The sequence below is a fragment of the Fusarium solani genome (genome assembly GCF_023522795.1).
Source record: "Fusarium solani strain SB1 chromosome Unknown bctg00000004, whole genome shotgun sequence".
In the NCBI taxonomy this organism is placed as follows: Eukaryota; Fungi; Ascomycota; class Sordariomycetes; order Hypocreales; family Nectriaceae; genus Fusarium; species Fusarium solani.
Window position 1 is genome coordinate 2323249 of NW_027072152.1, and position 18602 is coordinate 2341850.

General features: G+C 53.1%; 7 protein-coding genes across 7 annotated transcripts; 5 read left to right on the top strand and 2 right to left on the bottom strand.

Moving 5' to 3' along the window:
- Positions 1–1651: 1651 nt before the first annotated feature.
- Positions 1652–2694, top strand: MRS44_007785 (uncharacterized protein; the record flags this gene model as incomplete). Its single annotated transcript, XM_065620655.1, has 3 exons — positions 1652–1772; positions 1820–2063; positions 2133–2694. The coding sequence occupies 3 exons, from the start codon at positions 1652–1654 to the stop codon at positions 2692–2694; spliced, it is 927 nt and encodes a 308-aa protein (XP_065476727.1).
- Positions 2695–3198: 504 nt separating this feature from the next.
- On the top strand, positions 3199–4504 carry MRS44_007786 (uncharacterized protein; the record flags this gene model as incomplete). The annotated part of the gene is made up of 6 exons (XM_046269233.2): positions 3199–3322; positions 3370–3906; positions 3953–3981; positions 4032–4117; positions 4169–4348; positions 4396–4504. The coding sequence occupies 6 exons, from the start codon at positions 3199–3201 to the stop codon at positions 4502–4504; spliced, it is 1065 nt and encodes a 354-aa protein (XP_046134206.1).
- Positions 4505–4692: 188 nt separating this feature from the next.
- On the bottom strand, positions 4693–5221 carry MRS44_007787 (uncharacterized protein; the record flags this gene model as incomplete). The annotated part of the gene is made up of 3 exons (XM_046275976.2): positions 4693–4856; positions 4947–5147; positions 5206–5221. The coding sequence occupies 3 exons, from the start codon at positions 5219–5221 to the stop codon at positions 4693–4695; spliced, it is 381 nt and encodes a 126-aa protein (XP_046134205.1).
- Positions 5222–6096: 875 nt separating this feature from the next.
- Positions 6097–7182, bottom strand: MRS44_007788 (uncharacterized protein; the record flags this gene model as incomplete). Its single annotated transcript, XM_046269234.2, has 2 exons — positions 6097–6151; positions 6209–7182. 2 exons carry the CDS (start codon positions 7180–7182, stop codon positions 6097–6099), a joined length of 1029 nt encoding a protein of 342 aa, XP_046134204.1.
- Positions 7183–8395: 1213 nt separating this feature from the next.
- Positions 8396–9411, top strand: MRS44_007789 (uncharacterized protein; the record flags this gene model as incomplete). The annotated part of the gene is made up of 3 exons (XM_065620656.1): positions 8396–8413; positions 8569–8784; positions 8998–9411. The coding sequence occupies 3 exons, from the start codon at positions 8396–8398 to the stop codon at positions 9409–9411; spliced, it is 648 nt and encodes a 215-aa protein (XP_065476728.1).
- A 2299-nt stretch (positions 9412–11710) lies between these two features.
- Positions 11711–14627, top strand: MRS44_007790 (uncharacterized protein; the record flags this gene model as incomplete). Its single annotated transcript, XM_046269231.2, has 2 exons — positions 11711–11940; positions 11999–14627. The coding sequence occupies 2 exons, from the start codon at positions 11711–11713 to the stop codon at positions 14625–14627; spliced, it is 2859 nt and encodes a 952-aa protein (XP_046134202.2).
- Positions 14628–15263: 636 nt separating this feature from the next.
- Positions 15264–16850, top strand: MRS44_007791 (uncharacterized protein; the record flags this gene model as incomplete). Its single annotated transcript, XM_046275974.2, has 1 exon — positions 15264–16850. The coding sequence occupies one exon, from the start codon at positions 15264–15266 to the stop codon at positions 16848–16850; it is 1587 nt and encodes a 528-aa protein (XP_046134201.1).
- Positions 16851–18602: the final 1752 nt, after the last annotated feature.

Below are 18602 nucleotides of genomic sequence, written 5' to 3' on the forward strand. Positions count from 1 at the left end.
GTAGCGGTGATCTGAGGTTGTCGTCACTGTTCTCTCTTTCAAGGAGTGCCATTATTTCTTCGTGCCCCCTGGTGAATCGAGGATGAGCATGGACAGACCTCCAGGGCTCTGGTTCGACTTTCACTGGGCTTAATAGTACTAAAGCTGTCCGACATAGTTAACTCGATGATCTCGAGCTCGCCTTCGCTCAGGTTCCTCACCAAGAGTCCCGTCACGTGCCCGCTTAGGTAGTTAGAATGTCAACATCTGGACGCACCACAACAGTAATACTGGGCCTGACTCAACCATCATTAGGAAAAAAAAAAGAATAGAGAAAAGGGCAAAAATTGGCAAAAAAAGCAAAAAAAGGAATCACGTCTTCAGACGTGGGCGATCTCTCCCGCCGGGAATTGAACCCGGGTCTCAAGCGTGACAAGCTTGCATACTGACCACTATACTACGGAAGATGTGTGATTGTGAGCAACCACTGTAGCGAGGATTCGATGTCACGTGTGAAACAAAACACTCCCTATATAGGTAAGAGAGGTTAAAAGTTCCATGCGTCTCATCCAATCCTGATGGTTTGCCAGAAAACACAGACAACCAAAGGGTGATGAAAGAGAGAGAGAGAGTTGGTCCACTCAATGGATAGTTGTTCGCGGGGACTCTGCTACCCGTCAGACACTCCTGGTTGGTTCCTTCCTCCCACAAAGGGAGGTTCAGTTGTGTACATCTTCATCACAGCAAGGACGCTCCTCTGTCTATTGATGGCCTTAGGAGGAAACAGTCATAAACTGTACATAATCATACACATAAACTTATATTAAACTCTTCGCTAAATATGATAAACATCATATCATACTGCTATAACCCGAGGCTTACTATCATCACATTGGGTAGTTGGGGAGATGTATTCATACCGGCTGCAAGACGACACTGCTGGTCTCCCTACCTACCTCATTATGAACCTCTTGCACCTGGCAACCCTGGAAAATAGGTACCAGCTCATCGAGCAGACAAGGAGATAAGATGACCTGCCCCCCCTCTTTTTGTGTTTCACACGTGGTGATATTGTCTGATGGGAATGTCGCTCGTATCCTCACCCTAAAGTGAACGACACCTTCAGGAACGAAGAAATCTCGACAAGTGGAAAAATCGATATTTCTAGGCCCATAGTGAATTTAAATTCGAAGAATACATCGAGCTAAAGGGTCACTGTCGAGATAATATTGGATAGGTAAAGCCGTTCATGTCCTCGATGCCCTTTGCCACGATCCGTGAGTCATCGGGGATGATTAAGCTTAAGCTGTCTAGATTTCGGCGTTGTACGCTGCTTGAGTTTATTGACATTCGGGGATGAATGTCACCGAGGATGGCCATGTAATGTACTCTCGCTTCCACGAACGCCAACTATCGTTGTTCATCGCGTTTAGTCTTGCATTCATGGACCTACAGTCTGAAGCTTGAGACTACGCCATGCATGTTATCCTCTCAGTTGACTGTGCCCGGGCTATGTGCAGCCTGCGTGGCACCCGTTCAGAGTCATCAATCTTAAGAATGTGAGTTTTTTCATTGTGTATAAATAAGCGTCACCCAGCTGGTACTCCAGAACCAACTCGTTTCACCAACACCACCTGTTATTCCCAGCAAAGCTCTTCGTACTTCCCCGTTCATGTCTACAACACAAAATGCAGGCCCATCCTGGCTTGCGCCGTACGAAGTTTGCAAAGGTGTCGACATCGTCGAGAGACGCCAAGCAAAACTTGAGCGCCACGAGATTCTACACTACATCCGTGGGAGCCTAGAGGAGCATCATCGTAGTCAACTGGAGACCTTTCAGATCCATTATCCCCATCTTCTCAAAGATATGTCACATCTGGACGAGGTTATGGGGCTGAATTGTTGGAACAAGACCGTTCCGATCTATCTGCTGAGAGGCCCTCAGGCAGTGCAGGTCTTCCTGAAATACTTCGGCTTGCCCTCCACAACTACCTCTATCGCCAGTGGTTCCGCCCTTACCGTACCGATATAGAGTATGGCCAGTTCATCGCACACATCCTCGACTTTAGAGACCAGCCAGTAGTGTAAGACGAAGACTCTGCGGTAGAAATGACTATGAGCATGCACGGTACTGTCTGCTCCGGCTTCGACAGCAAGATACCCGCAACACAGCCCGAGAAACAGCAGTATTACACAACTCGACCTCTATTCAGAGCCATGGCTATTGCAATCCAGGGCAAAGACTATTCTCGATGCTACGATATTCGTCACCTTTCCTATATGCCCGTCTTGATCATCCTCACTGGCCGGGATGACGGGTTAAGTGCACCAATTACGTTTGACAAGATCACCGATGCCGAGATTATCACAATTTGTGGCAAGGTAGCGGCTCGTACGAATCTCGAAACAGCCATAGGCTTCGTTATGGCCCTGGAGGAACGCGAGAACGCGGCATTTGGTCCACAGCCCGACCCGGTTGCCTCCACGGCCAACTCATGCTACATTTTCCGTGAGAACCGTGCCGAACAACTCGGCTGGGACAATGAGCCATTGGCAAGACTAAGCTCACAGTGGGTGGATATGAATCAGTATCCAACCTGGACTGGACTGGGAGCTCGGTACGACCGGATTCTCAACATCATAGAGCGAAGACCGTTTGAGCGGCATTTGGAATGGGACTGCGATTGCATCGAACAGGACTTGAGGAACCAGTAGGTCGGTACCTCCTTTGCGGCTACAATGGAACTCTAAGATTGGAACAAACGAGTGCGAGCAGATTGGAGCAGGCGTACGGAATGTCGGGACGGCTGTCTTGGCTCACAAGTTGACGCCTAAGGTTCTTAACAGCAAGCGTCTGGAGATTGTATGGTGATGCTAAATGGTTACAAGAGAAGAACAAGCTAGGTTGACAACAAATAAAAAATGGATATGGCAACATTATCGAGTTGACCATCCCACTTCAATCGTCCGCGGAGATGCTTCAACGATGCCTGTCTGACTCTGAATCTTTATTCCGCGGTGCAGCATCATGACAAATCAGGCCTAGGAGTCACGATTGCGCTGCCCCATATCCGTACATCCACTAGACTTGGCGCTGAGTGCTCAACATTCATTTGTTGAGCAATACGATGGAGGCAACCATGTAAGCCAGGGCATATAAAAGAAAACCCCCCCCAACAGTGTCGCTCAACTCCATCTCATGTCATCAACACCCCAAAAATGAGTCCCTCAAAGCTTATGAACCGTTTCCCGTGGGCAAAGAGCCCCCTCATTAGCAATGGGCCTATGCTCGGCGCAGCTTCCGCGCAGCTGGCGGCCGAGGTGACCAAGGCTGGCGGATTTGGTATTAATGTCTGTAATATGTGGAATGGATGAGACTAATGTTCATAGGATTTCTCCCATCGACTGCTGACCTCTCACCGGACTCGGCGCACATCAAGACCCTCTCCAGCGATCTCGAAGAGGCCCGCGCTCTGCTCGGCGCCGATCAACCGGCGGATGGCCCGCTCCGGGTCGGAGCCAGCTTCATCACGGGGCACCGGTCCATCAGCCATTTCACCGAGACGGCGCTGCCCCTCTTGGCCAAGCACCGGCCCGCCGCGGTCTGGCTGTTTGCGCCGGACGGTGACGTCAAGCCGCACCGCGGCATCATCGCTGCGCTCAAGGGCCTGGACGTGCCTCCCGTGGTGTTTGTCCAGGTCGGCAACGTCGCGGCGGCCCGGGAGGCGGTGCTCGACGGCGCTGACGTCCTCGTGACTCAGGGTGTTGATGCTGGTGGACACCAGTTTCGCCAGGGTGCGGGCATTGTGAGCTTCGTGCCTGAAGCGAGGGCCATGTTGGAGAAGGAGTTTGGGGATAAAAATATCAGCATCGTGGCTGCCGGAGGCATTGCTAATGGACGGGGTGCTGCTGGTGCCTTGGCACTGGGTGAGTGTCTCTAAGATTGCAAGTTGCTGATGCTAACATGACACAGGCGCTGAGGGAGTCGTGATGGGAACGAGAGTAAGTCATCTACTGGTCAATGGTTGAAAAAGGAAGCTTATATCATCTAGTTCACTGTCGCAACTGAATCCATCTATCCCCAGTTCCGAAAGGACATTGTCCTCGGGGCTGTCGATGGTGGAGTGTCCACGCTAAAGTGAGTGTCTATCTCACATTAAGAGAGCATCTTTAAGCTTACGAGACATAGGTCACCTTTCAACGACCGGATTACTAACAGTACCCTCTGGGGACCTCTATACGACGGCCGTGCCATCATCGGACCTATCCACAACAAGTTCATTGCTGGCGCATCCCTCGAGGAATGTCAGCGGAGCCTCAAGGAGGACTACTCGCAGGAGGATGCTACCCGAATCATCAACACCTGGGCGTAAGTGTCTCGGGATAATTCTATCGTCTTGTCTAATTGCGAAACAGGGGAACTGGCGTCGGTCTCATTAACAAGGCTCAGCCGGCTGGGGAGATTGTGCGCGAGGTCCGGGAAGAGGCCAAGGTCGCGCTTCAGAGAGCGGCTGGTCTCGTCTGATGCGATGACGTATGCAAGGAAACTCATCCCATCTGAGGTAAGACAAAAGTCATCAATCAATTGACAGAGCGCGATATACTCCTCTATATAGTAGTCGCCTCTACGCCGAGGCAATGGGGGCAAACAAGAAATTGATATCATACAAAAAAGACTGCTGCTCATCCAAACACCGTGACCCCTGCTCGCGATTACAGCTTGGCCTTTGTCTGGGCCTTCTTCAGCACGGGGTCCAGCTTGGTCGCCTTCATGACGTTGCCCTTGACCTTGAGCTTGCCGCCCATGAAGAGGCGCTGGGCATTGGCCTTGCCCTCGACGAGCTTGCCAAAGTTCTCCTCCGAGAGGCTCAGTGTGACTAGAGTAGTGGTGTTAGCCGCGCTGTCACGTAGATGAATGCGCCGGAGGCTCCGGATGAGCGCATCGCGTCTATGTTGTTTTCACGTACCATCAGGCTTGGTGCCAACTCCGGTGCCGACAGCACCCGTCTTCTTGAGGTCGATGTGCCAGCTAGCCTCCTCGCCGCTTGCGTTCTTGAGGACGAAGGCGTACACGCCGTTGCCCTGCTTGATGGCGTCCGCGCGGTCGGCGTCGCTGGCATTGATGGCGGCGTTGATGGCGTCAAAAGCGGCCGAGGAAGGGAAGTTGTCTGTCGCAGAGTCAGTCTCGGGTCTATTATCATCTGTAATATGTGTCTACCAACGTACCGTTCTTGAGAGACATGGCTGCTGGTATTGTTGATGAGACCTGACGGGGCGAGCAAGAGATCTGTGGAGAGAGGACGTATACGAGATGGAGATGCGAGGAAGCAAGAAAGAGAAAAAGTGTGGGGGAATTGACCGAGGTTTTTAAACGGCGACTGGGGGTTACAGAGAATGAGAGGTCATGGATCTTGTCGACGGCGGCGATGGATGTTGGGCTTTTCTGGGGTCGGCCCCGATCGTTGCATGTGAACCTCGGAGTTGCATCATGTGCTGAGCCTTTCCCCACAATCCCCCAAGCGGGTCCCAACTGGCATCAGATCTCTTGACGTTGTCGCCTTTTTTGTTAGAGACGATAAAAAAGATACATGATATTAATATGGCCGACTTATAAGTATCAGCCGTACCCCCGAATGCGTCGGAAGCCGAGTCAGTTGGCGGCAGATGGTGGCCACGTGCTTTTCGTCTAGCTCGGGAACAGCTGCACCGAAGCCATTCAGAGGCCAAGGACGGACAGGCCTCGACTCTTGGGAGCCTTGGCTTGGGTGTTTCACGTGCAAAACGGTATGCTGAACTTTGGCAGTGCGAGAATATCGTGCTTCTGTAATGAACCTGGCGATAGTTACAGTTGCACATATTGACAGGCTCCTGTTTGTCGAGCACAGCATCAGACTCACGGCCCTCACCAGACTGTGTCATTGGTTGCGCATACACATGTTAGACCCCAATGCCGTTGACTCGGATCTGAGCTAATATTGTATCACCAAGAGCTGAGTGGATATCCAGCCGGCATTGTATGTGTTGTTATACATGTGTGAGAGCTAAGTAGGTTTCCCGTTGCTCATGTTTATCGCTTGCTTCCATATGCTGCCTTCATTTTTGATTGCCTGCTTTTTACTACAACTGCCATTCAGGGACGCCAAAGTCTCGGTGCTGAGGCCAGTTTTCGGGTCTGAAGCAAAGTGTTAGCCGTCCAAGCCTTGATTGATTCGAGCCTGATACCACGTACCTGGTTAGGAACAGCACCGCCATGCGTCGCCTCCTCTCTACAATATCATCAGATGCTGTCAACCGCAGCCAGTCGCCGAGCCATCCTCTCAGCTCTGTCTCACTCTTCCCAAGGGTATCAATGCCGCGCTCTGCGCATGTAATCCGCAGTTCATCGTACTGAAGTCCCATGGGCCCGCCATCCTCAATAATGTTCTTGTCGTCGCCTTCCAAGTATGCCATGCGGTAACGTCCCTTTGCCTGCCACATGCCGGGTGGGAGGAATCCTAGACGGTCCCAGATCGATCCGCTGAGGTGTAGACTCTTGAGGACGTGGGCGCGCGCAACGGATTGGGTGACACGGGGGCTCAGCACACCGTTAGGGTATTTTGCCTCGAATTCGTCAAATGCGGCTTTGCGACGCTGCTCAGCCTTTTCGAGGGCTGTAAAGATCTGGGTCGGTATTCTGCAAGGGTAGGGCACCGCACTATCGACATATGCGACCACAAGCACGGTGAACTCCCCAATCACGATCAACATGAGCCCGAACAGAGGTAGTCGTATCATGTCGTGCCTGACCCTCCAGAGGAGAACCCAATCGGCCCTGGAAAAGGTCTTGGGGACATAGTATGGTCTGAATATCGAGGGTCGGTCGTCGGCGGGGGTCCGTTGGAGCTTTTCGCGGAGGAGACGACGGCTCGCCCACACATTCTTGAGGCCGTCCTTGTAGAAGCGAAGATATCCCTTTCCCAGCTCAAAGTAGTATTTCGGCGCCGAATCGCAGTCCCTGCGTCGCGGGAGGGTGAGCGGCGGTGGTCGGGTCACATCGGGGGGGTTAACGAGGGGGTTCAAGCTCTTGGGGCCGTCATTGTGGATGGATCGCTGCTGATGCTGCCAGGGCGCCGACGACGTTGCGAAAGGGGTCCAATGGCGCGGGCATTGGACCTGTCGGCGCTGACTATAGGCGCAGAGCCGCCATGGCGTTCGGGAGCTCATGGCCGGGGGGCAGAGGTTGGGTTTCGGAGGTGATGTCGGGGCTTTTGGGGTGAGGATGAGCTTTCAAGGCCAAGAGCTCAAAATCTAAAAGGTGATGCGTCATTGGTCTGTTTCGTTGACGTCGGCAGATTCGGGGCCGGTGCCGATCTTCAGGTACCGTGACAAACGGTTGAGCATTGAAACTTTCTTTCATTCTTTCTATCAATATTTCATACTAGCAATTGAAGAATATTTGTTATGGGGGATGATGAATGGCTCGACAAGAATGCTACACAGCTCATTTGCACACACATGTGTCCGTAAATGTTCGGCTCGAGCTCGTGCTCTTTGGCACATACCAAAGACAATGAGCATTACACTCATCACCCGGTTCAACGAGAGACAACGTCTGCAAGTTAATTGAGAAGTGTCATCCCCTATTTCTCACTCCCAAGTCTACTAATATCTCTTCCTTGTCATAGTCGCATCCTCCAAAGAGCGGTGGCGCCTTCACCTTGTACGTGAGGCGGACGCGGTGAGCAGCAATCTCACGACGAAAAAGGAAAACAAGAACCCTTCAATTAGAGATGCCTGAAAGGCGTAGGCTTAACAAAACCCAGTTTTCATTGGAGCTGAAATTCCGACATGGACATGGGTCGGCGATTTTTACAAGGAGGTAAGGACGGAACCCCAACCTCTTGGAGCTGCAGGAACACCGAGCCAAGAATCAAGAGGAGGCCGTTGCTGTCCTACTTCGTGGTAGTGTGTTTCTCGGCTACTGTAGATCCTGGAGTGATAAGGATGATAGCAAACTTCGGATGAACTTCTTGATTGAATCAGTAGTTCAAGACGCCGTTGGTCCGAGTTTGCTTGCTCCTTAACCAGCCACTTCTATAGTAGCTAGTTAGTTCCTGAGCAACGATATCTTTCCCAGCCTCAATGCGTTGGACTAATCTTATGCACGGGGCAGTTGATCTTAATCTTTGATCCGACTAGCGTTCACTCAAGTGCGCTTCTCTTATCCTGCACTAGGTCTTCAGTTAAGCCCTAGGGCGGGTCGCGTGACCACTGTGCGACCTCTTGTATCGCCAAATAGAATAGCTTGGGAGGCTTTATCGTATGAGGACTATCGAAAGGTTCAAGCTGTTGCATGCTGCATGCACGTTGAACGAATCTGGCGTTTATTTTGCCTTGGCGGTCATGCATGGGAATCGTTGGCATCAGTACCGCTAAAATGGCATCGAGACGCAATGTGTGCATTTTTGCGGGGAGCCCAAATTCATACTGGGACTCAGTTGAAGCAACCATCTAGCTATGACTGTGTCTCTCGCTTTCAACTCCACAACATCAACAAACTTTGTGCTGAATTTTCCATACCACGACGCATATCCTTGAAACCCATATTAGAACCCTGAGGGTTCGAGAGGACATCCAAGTCGAGAAGATGGTGCGTTCTGGGTGAACCAAACTGCCGAGTCTTCACCGTTGTTTCAAGCTCTAAACTCACGCCCAAACCAGGTTCACGCTGATGCATCCAACTTTGCCGACGGCATCACCAAAGAAGATGCTTACGAACAGGTGCTCTGGCAGACCGAAGGCCTGATTACCGGCCAGCGCAACTGGGTTTGTAATATTTCCCTTACTGTCGAAACTACTTGACTAATCTTTGGGCGTCTCCATCACAGGTCTGGTAAGTGAAACCCTACCTATTGTTGACATCCCTTTATGGGCGGCTTAGTAACGGGTTTATAGTAACCTTGCCAATGCTGCGTCGTTGCTCTGGCATGCGTACAAGTCGCTGGGTTCCCCAAGCAAAGATGTGAACTGGGCGGGTAGGTCACGGACCCTTCTCCGCGATGGGACATGATTGATATTGATGGAATATCCTCGCACACAGGGTTTTACGTCCTTGATAAGTCATCTCAAGACCCGCAGCTCATCCTGGGCCCGTTTCAGGGCAAGGTCGCCTGCCAGACAATCCAGTTCGGCAAAGGCGTGTGCGGAGCGGCGGCTGAGTCGCAGCAGACGCAGCTCGTCCACGACGTGGAGAAGTTTCCGGGGCACATCGCCTGCGACGGAGATAGCAAGAGTGAGATTGTTGTGCCGATCGTGGCTGAGCAGGGCGATGGCTCCAAAAAGTTGGTGGCAATCATCGACATTGACTGCGCGGAGCTGAACGGTTTCGACGAGGTGGACAAGGCTCATCTGGAGCAGCTTGCCGCACTGCTCGCCAAGGGCTGTGACTGGTAGAATGCAAATATGAACCCGTTGATCTCGGATTGATCGTTCCGTAAGCTGACACCTAAGGGTAACTTCCCTGATAATTCACATTTGTGCCGCTATCGATGAATATTTGATGACCGATGACTGATGAACCTGCATTGCTTGCGCATTCCTCCACACCCACTTATTCTAGAAACGGGCGTGTGAAACCCGCGGCGCTACAGCATGACATCTCTCCGTTGGGCGAAACCAGTGGATGACGGAGCTGGGTGGAAACAGTGGTTAGCTCGAAATTCATGCCCCAAACAATCGGAGGCGTGACATTCTTGGGCTGTCTCCCTGGCAACAGGGCGCCATGAAGACTCCTCTGCCGCCGGAAACTTGGACGCAAAAAACCTGATTCGGAGGGACCGTGGTGGAGGAGCAGAAAAAAGATTGTTTTTGGCGTCTCAGCCAGCCAGGGAAGATGAGAATGACATCGAGGTGGTGGGTCAAAGGCAGCAGTCCAGACTCTTCAGGAGCTTCCTTGGACGTTGAGAGGTTAGGCAGGTTGATTAGATTCAATCAATTGCGTTGCAGGGGTTCTTCATCGGGGGTCCATTGGACGGGCTTCGGGTCGTCGTTGAGTTTGCATTGCAGGTCCCCGCAGACTGGAGATGGGATCCGCCATTGCACAAGTTTGTGGGATGAGAGCTGCTTGATCGCTACCTAATTTAGCAGTCTTCTGGCGAGGCCGGACACATCCAGCCATCAGAGTACAGCAGCTAAGTAGGTCGGGTGGCATGGATGCCGCCCATGGTCGCGATTATGGGCCGGCACAGACCACATAATGACGGATCACGGCCAGTTACGTGGGCCATGATGTGAATATCCAAGGCCCCAAGGGACTCGGGACGCGGAGGGAGGCGACGAGTAATAAGACAAGGTCCTACAGGTGGGATGGAACTGTCAACGTCAGCCCACGGCTTGGCAAATCGTCAGTCCGAGAGCGTAGAGAGCCAGGTACGCAAGTCTCCTGTGGCTGTGACCTGGCATGGCCAAACACGCGCGTTCCAAAGTCTTCCCGCAGCGTGCGTGCGTGCGTGCGAAGCGGGTTGCGAAAGCAGCATGGCGGTGCAGATACGATACGAAGTCTCGATCATGACTGGTGGATGACTTTATCCAATGCTCAAGCTATCCGAACTCCGTTCGGATTGCAACTGACGGCGTTCAACATCCAAGGCCAGTCGCGCTGAAACCCGCCGGGGCTGACTCTCCCCTCCCTGTCTCTGGATCCTGAAATGCCGAGACTCGGCTAGGCGAGTATCTGTTCCTGAGCGATCCCCTGAATAAACGGGACACCATCCGACAGCAAGGAACAAACTCGTCTCGTGGTGACGCGCTCCGACGACTGGCCATTTCAATTTTCATGCGGATCCCGTCCAATTCGCCAAGGTCCAAGTCCCAGTCCCCTGGACGCGCCCAAACCTTAGAAGCCCCCCTGTCTCCTGGCGCAGGTTTCCCTGCAAATCCCCCGACGGCGCTGGACGAATGGGCGGCCACAGCAGCGTCTAGGCGGCTCCTCGCTCGCCCCAGGAGCCTCGATTCAGCCCCTGCAGCGGCGCACCAGCCCCCCCGTTTTCAGCCCAGCCTCCCGCCAGGCGGTCCACTCCGTCCCACGACGGCCCACAGTCCTACCGCATTCGGCTCCCAACCACACGCAAGCTGGTCCTATACAACGCTTCGATATCCAGCTTTGAGGAGCTCATTTGGAAGAAGAGACTGCTTGCTCTCTCTGACATTCATCTCTCCTCCTCCTTCATCCTCAGTTCTTTGTGGGAGTCGAGTCGACCCTCCTTTGGCGGGTTTACTAACCATACAGCTCCATTGCGTGCGTCAGCTATTAGCGCCAAACACTTCAACGTCCACCACCACCACCACCACCAGCTTCTTCCTCCTCCACGAGTCCAAACCTTAGCACCTTTCACATTCCCATCCGCGGTACCGTCACTTCTGCCTTTCTAATCCCTTTTCCCTTTCTCAAACTTTATTTCCCCCACTATACTTTTTCCGGATTATTCATTGTTCCTTGGCTCGTTCATTCTCACTCTGTCCTTGGTTTCGGGGTTCTCGATTTCATTGCCGATTGTCGCCTTCTTTTGGGGCTAGTCCTTTGCGGTTCCTGACACCAATCTATTCTCGATCTACGGCGAAACCAAGCTATCCCTTGGTCAACTGCGACGCCTCGTTCATGTAAACAAAACCCGACAGCATCGATTTTCCAGCATTTTCATCCTCACCTGCAACCTTAATCCCGAGCACCCCGCCCCCGCACCGAGCTGCGATCATGGCCACCAAGGTCAAGAACCCGCTCAGCGCGGCGCACACCGCGGGCATCTTTGCCGACATGTCGGTTGATGGCCCCATTATTGGAACTCTGGTCGCTATCGTCGACCGCGCCAAGAATTTGCCGAATCGCAAGACCATCGGCAAGCAAGATCCCTACTGCGCCGCCCGGCTAGGCAAGGAGGCCAAGAAGACAACCACAGATATCCGAGGCGGGCAAACGCCCAAATGGTGAGCATTAGCGATTTTGAGAGCTAAAATCGAGTTCAGACTGACTGGCTTTAAACAGGGACCAGGAGCTGCGGTTCACAGTCCATGACTGCCCAGATTATTACCAGCTCAAGATCTCCGTCTTTACCGACGACAAGCGGACAGATCTGGTGGGAGAGTCATGGATTGACCTCAGAGGCATCATTGTGGCCGGCGGTGGGCAGAGCGACATGTGGCAGACATTAAGCTGCAAGGGCAAATACGCTGGCGAGATCAGGGTGGAAATCACATTCTACGACACCCGTCCCAAGCCCGACAAGCCCGCGGCGAAACCGAAGCAGCCTGCCCCCGCAGAGCAAGAGCAAGGATCCGTCAAGCAGAGAACGCCAGTCAAGAGACGGCCGCTTCCATCTGATCCTGTAACCGGCGAAGCTCCTGTTGTGACTCCTCCAGCAGCTCCCACAACAGCACCTCCGGCACTCCCTTCAACAGCACCTGCGGGGCCTGATCACCGCACTCCTCCAAGACATGCAAAGCAGACCTCACACTCGGGCGCCTTTATCCAGGCCCAGTCTCCTCTGCAGGCAGTCGAGTACAACACACCACCGTCACAATCAACACGCAGCCGCCACACAGACAACTATTCTCCGTCAGCGCACCCGCCTGTACAACAAGAATATGTGACACCGACACGCGCGGAGGTGCCTCGCCAATCCCGCAGGTCCATGTACGAAGGGTCACCGCGACACTACGATGACCGGGACTACAGCCCGAGGTATACGCTTCAGCAGGATCAGATGGATCATCGGGGTCACTACTCTCCGCACCAGGATCCCTATGACCAGCCGCCGCCTTCAATGGCGCCCATGGACGACCCTAGGCAGTACTCTCCCATGGAAAACGAGCGTCCACCGCCACCACCTGCCCATAGGAGCCGACACAGCGGCACAGGCCAGGAACTTGTGCCGAGGGGCACCTATGATACGTCACCGGTCAAGATGCCGCAGATGAGACATGACGTTCTGAGACATGAGGCTCAAAGACAATCACAATCGCAGCCTCAGCCGCAGCCACAATCGCAGTCTCAATCCCTGGTACCTTATCCGGGCCGCCCAACTTTTCGCGGATACGACTCGGCACCGGCTGCCAACCCTGTCCCGTCTTCCAACGGAATGGGCTACGACACTGCGCCGAGACACAATTCCTATGACGCCAGCTACGATCCTCATTATCGGTCAATGCAACCAACGGTCGAGGATGCGCCCGAGAATGGCGGCCCGCCAGTCAACAACTTCAGGCAGAGTGGTTCGCGGATGTATCCAGACGAGCTGGCCTTTGAGGAAAACCCGAGCCCTGCGCCGCTGGTTCTGCGGCGATCAACCGGAGGCTCTCCCTATCGGGACGACTACTCACCCTCGCAGCCTGCGCGTGGATATCAGAACCAAGATGATGGATACCACAACCCGGAGGACTGGCAAGTCGCATTGACTTCCTCCCACCGACGAAGCTTCTCAAGAAGCCCCGGTGACAACTCGTACCACTCCCACAGCAGCCAAAGCCATCATTCGGGTCATGGGTCTGAGCTGGAGACCACGCACATTCAGAGCTCCTCCAACTATGCGCTCCCCAACATGCCAGCGGCCCTTGTGCCAGGGTTGGATGCATCCCAATCCCAGGAGTTGACAGATCTGATTTACGAAGACCGCCGACATGAGAGACGGCCACATTCGCAAAGTCTCTCGACACCCACTCGAGGTCGGCAGCGGAACGAGTCCTTGTCAGGATACAACCAAGCACCGCCCGAGCAAAGCTATGATCAGGGCTATGACCAAGGCTATGACCAAAGCTATGCCATCCAACCATACAGACGGGCCATCACATATACCTCTGCGGCCGACCAGCAGATAATCAAGCCCAGGGCCATCTCGCCAAACACCCGCACCAGCCCGAACCCTCAGCACAAGATCAAGCGCAAGTCGGTCAGCCCTGCGCCTCCTCCAGATGAGAACCGAAGGTCAACCGAGATCCCCTTCGGACCCGACTCTTATGATGCCCTGAACCCGAGTCTTGTTTCCTCGAAGGATGGGGCCAGTCCTACGCCGCCAGATTATCTGGGTGGTGAGCCGACAAAGATCATCACCTATGATGGGCGAGAAATCGACCCTTCGGATCATCTTCCCGAGGATACCTGGGCGCCGGAACCAGAGAAGAAGAATCAGGAACCGGCACCAGAACCACGATCGAGACCTCCATTGTCGGGGGCGCAGCCAATGCCGCCTAGCACTCGCAGGGCCCGCCGCACTGGTCGTCACTCCATGTCCACGGTGAATACGTCGTCATACACATTCTCCGAAGAACCGCGGACGCCTCCAGCGCCTACTGGTCGGGCTCGGCTCCAGAAGCGAAACAGAGCTTCTGCTGGCAATTCTCCTGCGGCGTCCAGTCCTTTGGCGCCGATCTCCAAGGACAACTACCAGGAAAGGACCCCATACGGAAACTCTTCTCTTCGAGGCTTGCCGCGAGCAAGCACCTGGGATTTCGAAGACGAAAACCGTGGGGTGTATGGGGGTCCACCAATCCCAGCCAAGATCCCTCTTCCACTCATGATGAGCGGTGCCAATGGGCCCGGTAATGAGTTGGCTCTGATGGAAGAAATGCAGAGGATCGACATCGGGTCAGGAAGGTCCCGACGAAGGGGAGGATATTGAATAGATAAACGAAGGTAATGAGACCTAGAGCGAATGTACTGTACAATCAAGGGGTTTGGTTTGGCGTTAGCGTGCGGAACAGATATGGAAGGATCAGGCAAATGTGGGAGTTTTGAACATGTCCAAGGGAAAATATTGGACGACTCATTAGAAATTGTTGATCATATTTCATTCCGCTTGTTCCGTGCTTGGTGACTGTCTCATGGTGTTCTGTTCGTGACTGTGAATGAGGGCAGTGTTATTGGCGATGTCAGGTGCTGCACTCCATTGGGTTCTCTGTCTAGTTCTTCTACTTCTGGCTTTATGGGATGCTCGTACTGCTTGTGTACTATTTGAATATTCCAGGGGCTCTTTTAGACTTGAAAGTGACTCCAGAGTATCTACATTGGGAGTAAAACGTGATGGCTTACATGTGGTTGTCGTTGATGCCGTTCACCAAAAGGGTACGTACTTTTTGATCATGCAGGGGATATAGCACCATTCCCAAAACGACTAGCGCTCTTTATCTCTCAGCCATCGACTTCTGTGTTCATTATCTTATCGCAGAAAAAAAATATCACGGCGCAACCTACCATTGCAGTTCAACACTACACCACCCACCATCGATCGCAAAGCTCGTCATCGCAACAAGCAACAATGGCAGCTCAGGTGGGACCTCTGCCACAGCTCAAGCTGCCCTCGGGCCCGACGCCCGTGACCGCCGAGCAGCGCTACTGGAAGACATTCAAGAACCAGCTGCTGATCCCGTCGCCGACCTCGTACCCCGTCGTCCACATCTCGTCCAACAACGACAGCTTCGCCGTCACGACGGGCACGCGCGTGCAGATCTTTTCGAACCGGACCCGCAAGCTCGTCAAGACCATCACGCGCTTCGGCGACGTCGCGCGCAGCGGCGAGATCAGGAAGGATGGCCGGGTGCTGGTGGCCGGTGACGACACGGGAAAGATCCAGGTGTTTGACGTCAACTCGAGGGCCATCCTCAAGACGTGGGTGACGCACAAGCAGCCCGTATGGACGACAAAGTTTTCTCCCACGGAATTGACCACTCTGCTGAGTGCGAGCGACGACAAGACGGTCCGGCTGTGGGATCTGCCTAGCAACGAATCTACCACGACCTTTGTTGGCCACTCCGACTATGTTCGATGTGCAAACTTTATGCCCGGCACCATGTCCAACATGATTGTGTCGGGAAGTTACGATTCGACGGTGAAGCTCTGGGATCCCAGGACAGGGAGCAACAGTGCTGTCATGACTTTCAAGCATGCGGCTCCTATCGAGGATGTCTTGGCTATGCCCTCTGGAACCACCGTGTTCGCGGCGGCTGGTGAATCCATCAGTGTTCTCGATCTTGTCGCCGCACGACCACTGCATCTGATCACCAACCATCAGAAGACGGTCACGTCGCTCAGCCTGGCATCTAATGGCCGACGACTGGTTAGCGCTGGTCTCGAAGGTCACGTCAAGGTGTTTGAAACAACTGGCTGGAATGTCGTGTCGAGCACCAAGTATCAGTCTCCTGTACTGTCTGTCAAGGTCATCCCCTCGAGTGATGATCCCGACTCGGTCGACCGTCACCTGGCTGTGGGCATGCAGTCTGGTGTCTTGAGCGTGCGCACTCGTCTTACAGGACTCGAGGCCCATCGGGAGGCGGAGCGTGAGAAGGAAATGGCCGCTCTCGTGGCGGGAACAATCGAGGCCCACGATGCCAAGAGGAACAAGCGGAAGCGCAGAGTTGCTGCCGCTAAGCGGCTGGATATGGTTGGCGAGGGAGCCGATGTTGTTATTGCCAACGAGCCTCGCCTGCACAAGAAAAAGGAGCGTTCATGGCAGAGCGATCTACGACACGCCCGATATGCCAACGCTCTGGATCAGGTCCTCGACAAGCATGCGCCCGACCACTCACCCCTCAACGTCCTGACCTTGCTCCTGGCCCTCCGTCACCGAAGCGCTTTGAAGGACGCCCTGGAGTCTCGAGACGAGCTCTCGGTCCAGCCCATCCTCAAATGGGTCTGCGGACACATCTGCGACCCCAGATACGTCAGCGTATGCGTCGAGGTCGGCCTCCACCTCCTGGACCTCTACTCAGAATTCGTCGGTGCCTCAGCGGAACTGCACGAGGGCTTCCGGACTCTCCACAAGAGAGTCAAGGCCGAGGTGGAAAGAGCCCAAGTGGCATGCCAGACCGGAGGCATGCTGGAGAGCCTGATGGTCGGAACCCTCTGATGGAAAAGGAGCGAGTACGTCTTATACCCCCTCGAGGCTGGGTTCATTTGCATTACGCGTGGCGTTTGGGTGGCTTAAAACTTGGGAGTCATGGAAATGTATCAGGCTTTTTGTATAGAGAAGTCGAGGTGGAGGAGGAAGTTGAATGGGTGCGCATGAGATGTCGCTGTTGATCATGGCCATCGACTGTTTGCAGATCTCTTTATACATGCGCGTAAGCTAAATGAGCAATCTATTTTATACGCTTTGATACAGTATGGGCTGTTCGTCATTGCTTGTGTGAATATGTGCCCTTTGAAGCTCTCACTATACAACCTCAAGATAGCATAGAAATCTATCGTAATGATACTCCTCTACTGGCACGCAGGCCGACAAGATCCGTCTATAGGTGATATTAGGCGAGATGTTCCTGGCCGAGAGCTCTTTGTGAAGCATTGATAGTCTTTGATCTGACACTACATCATCGTGGTGGGTGCAGCCCATAAGATCTCGTGTGGCTACTCTTGATATTTGTTCTCTTTTAGGCCGGAATATTCGAAACAAAGCCTTCTGCATAACAAGATGTCTAAGCCCAACGGAATATTCGCGATTCTTTCTATGACTCTCCAGTCCTTGTTACAACATGAATGTAATTAATGGGAGCAAGCAGGCCTGCATCTTTTCGACTTTTTTGAAGCCACCAGACGCATCTCCCTATGTCTCTTTCATATTATGATGAGAACATGAAACGAGTTACTTGAAGCGTCGGAGGGAACTTCCGATAAACTCTGGCCTCAATATCCCATCATGGCGCTCTCTAGGATGCTCGGGGAATACCGATGATCTTATAAGTCAGCTGGTCGCCTCAGATGCTATACATAAGATTTTACACTAGACTGGATATTCTAATATAGACAAGCTGATACACACAAACCTCCCGAGAAACACATCTCCAAGGGGCTTCGCAGGAACCCCAAGCTGTCTACACCTGGACTGGAAAAAAGCAAATAGTCCAAGCCCAGAGCTTCAAGTTCGCATTGTTATAGTTGTAGTTCAAGATAGCCCAGTACTGGGCCACTCGAATAAAAGCAGGTACTGGAATCCATGTAGCAACGCTATGCTCCAAGGCATCGGCCAAGAACGTGTTTACAAGACCATAGCTCCTGGATAACTCAGGTTTAAAGGGCGGTCCTCCGCCACGAGAGTGCCAGAAATGTGTCTATTAGCTCTGCTGCGTGAGCTTAACAACTGTAACTTTGGTTATTGATACCACAAAGGCCCAACCTCTGTAGACTTGACTATAGCCAGGGGCATCGGGCTATCGTCCAAGCACCATGCATCCTCTATGACAGAGTAGAGTACCTAGGACTCTAGTCTCGCCTACATCACCAGAACACTCATCAGCTTTGCTAGACTTGCTGGGGACTTTGACTTTACAGTTGCCCCCTTTTTTGTATTCTTCTCTTGGCTTCTAGATGACGACTTTCGCTGGCTCTGTAACAACATTGGCAGATTCCAGCGAGACAGTGTAGACAAGGTGATTCTAGCTCACAGTCATCTTTTCTGCTGAGTCTCAGGAGGACCCAAAGACCCCTGATATGCTCTAGCCCACATCTCATACCACATTTCTACTTTGGCGGATGTTTATAGCTAGGGAGGAGCTACTTGTTCGATGAAACATGGATATATTCTCCATCTTTCAGGACCATGCTCAAATGGGACCTCATCTCGTCGACTGCTCATTCATACACTCAAGGTGACAGGTATCAGTCG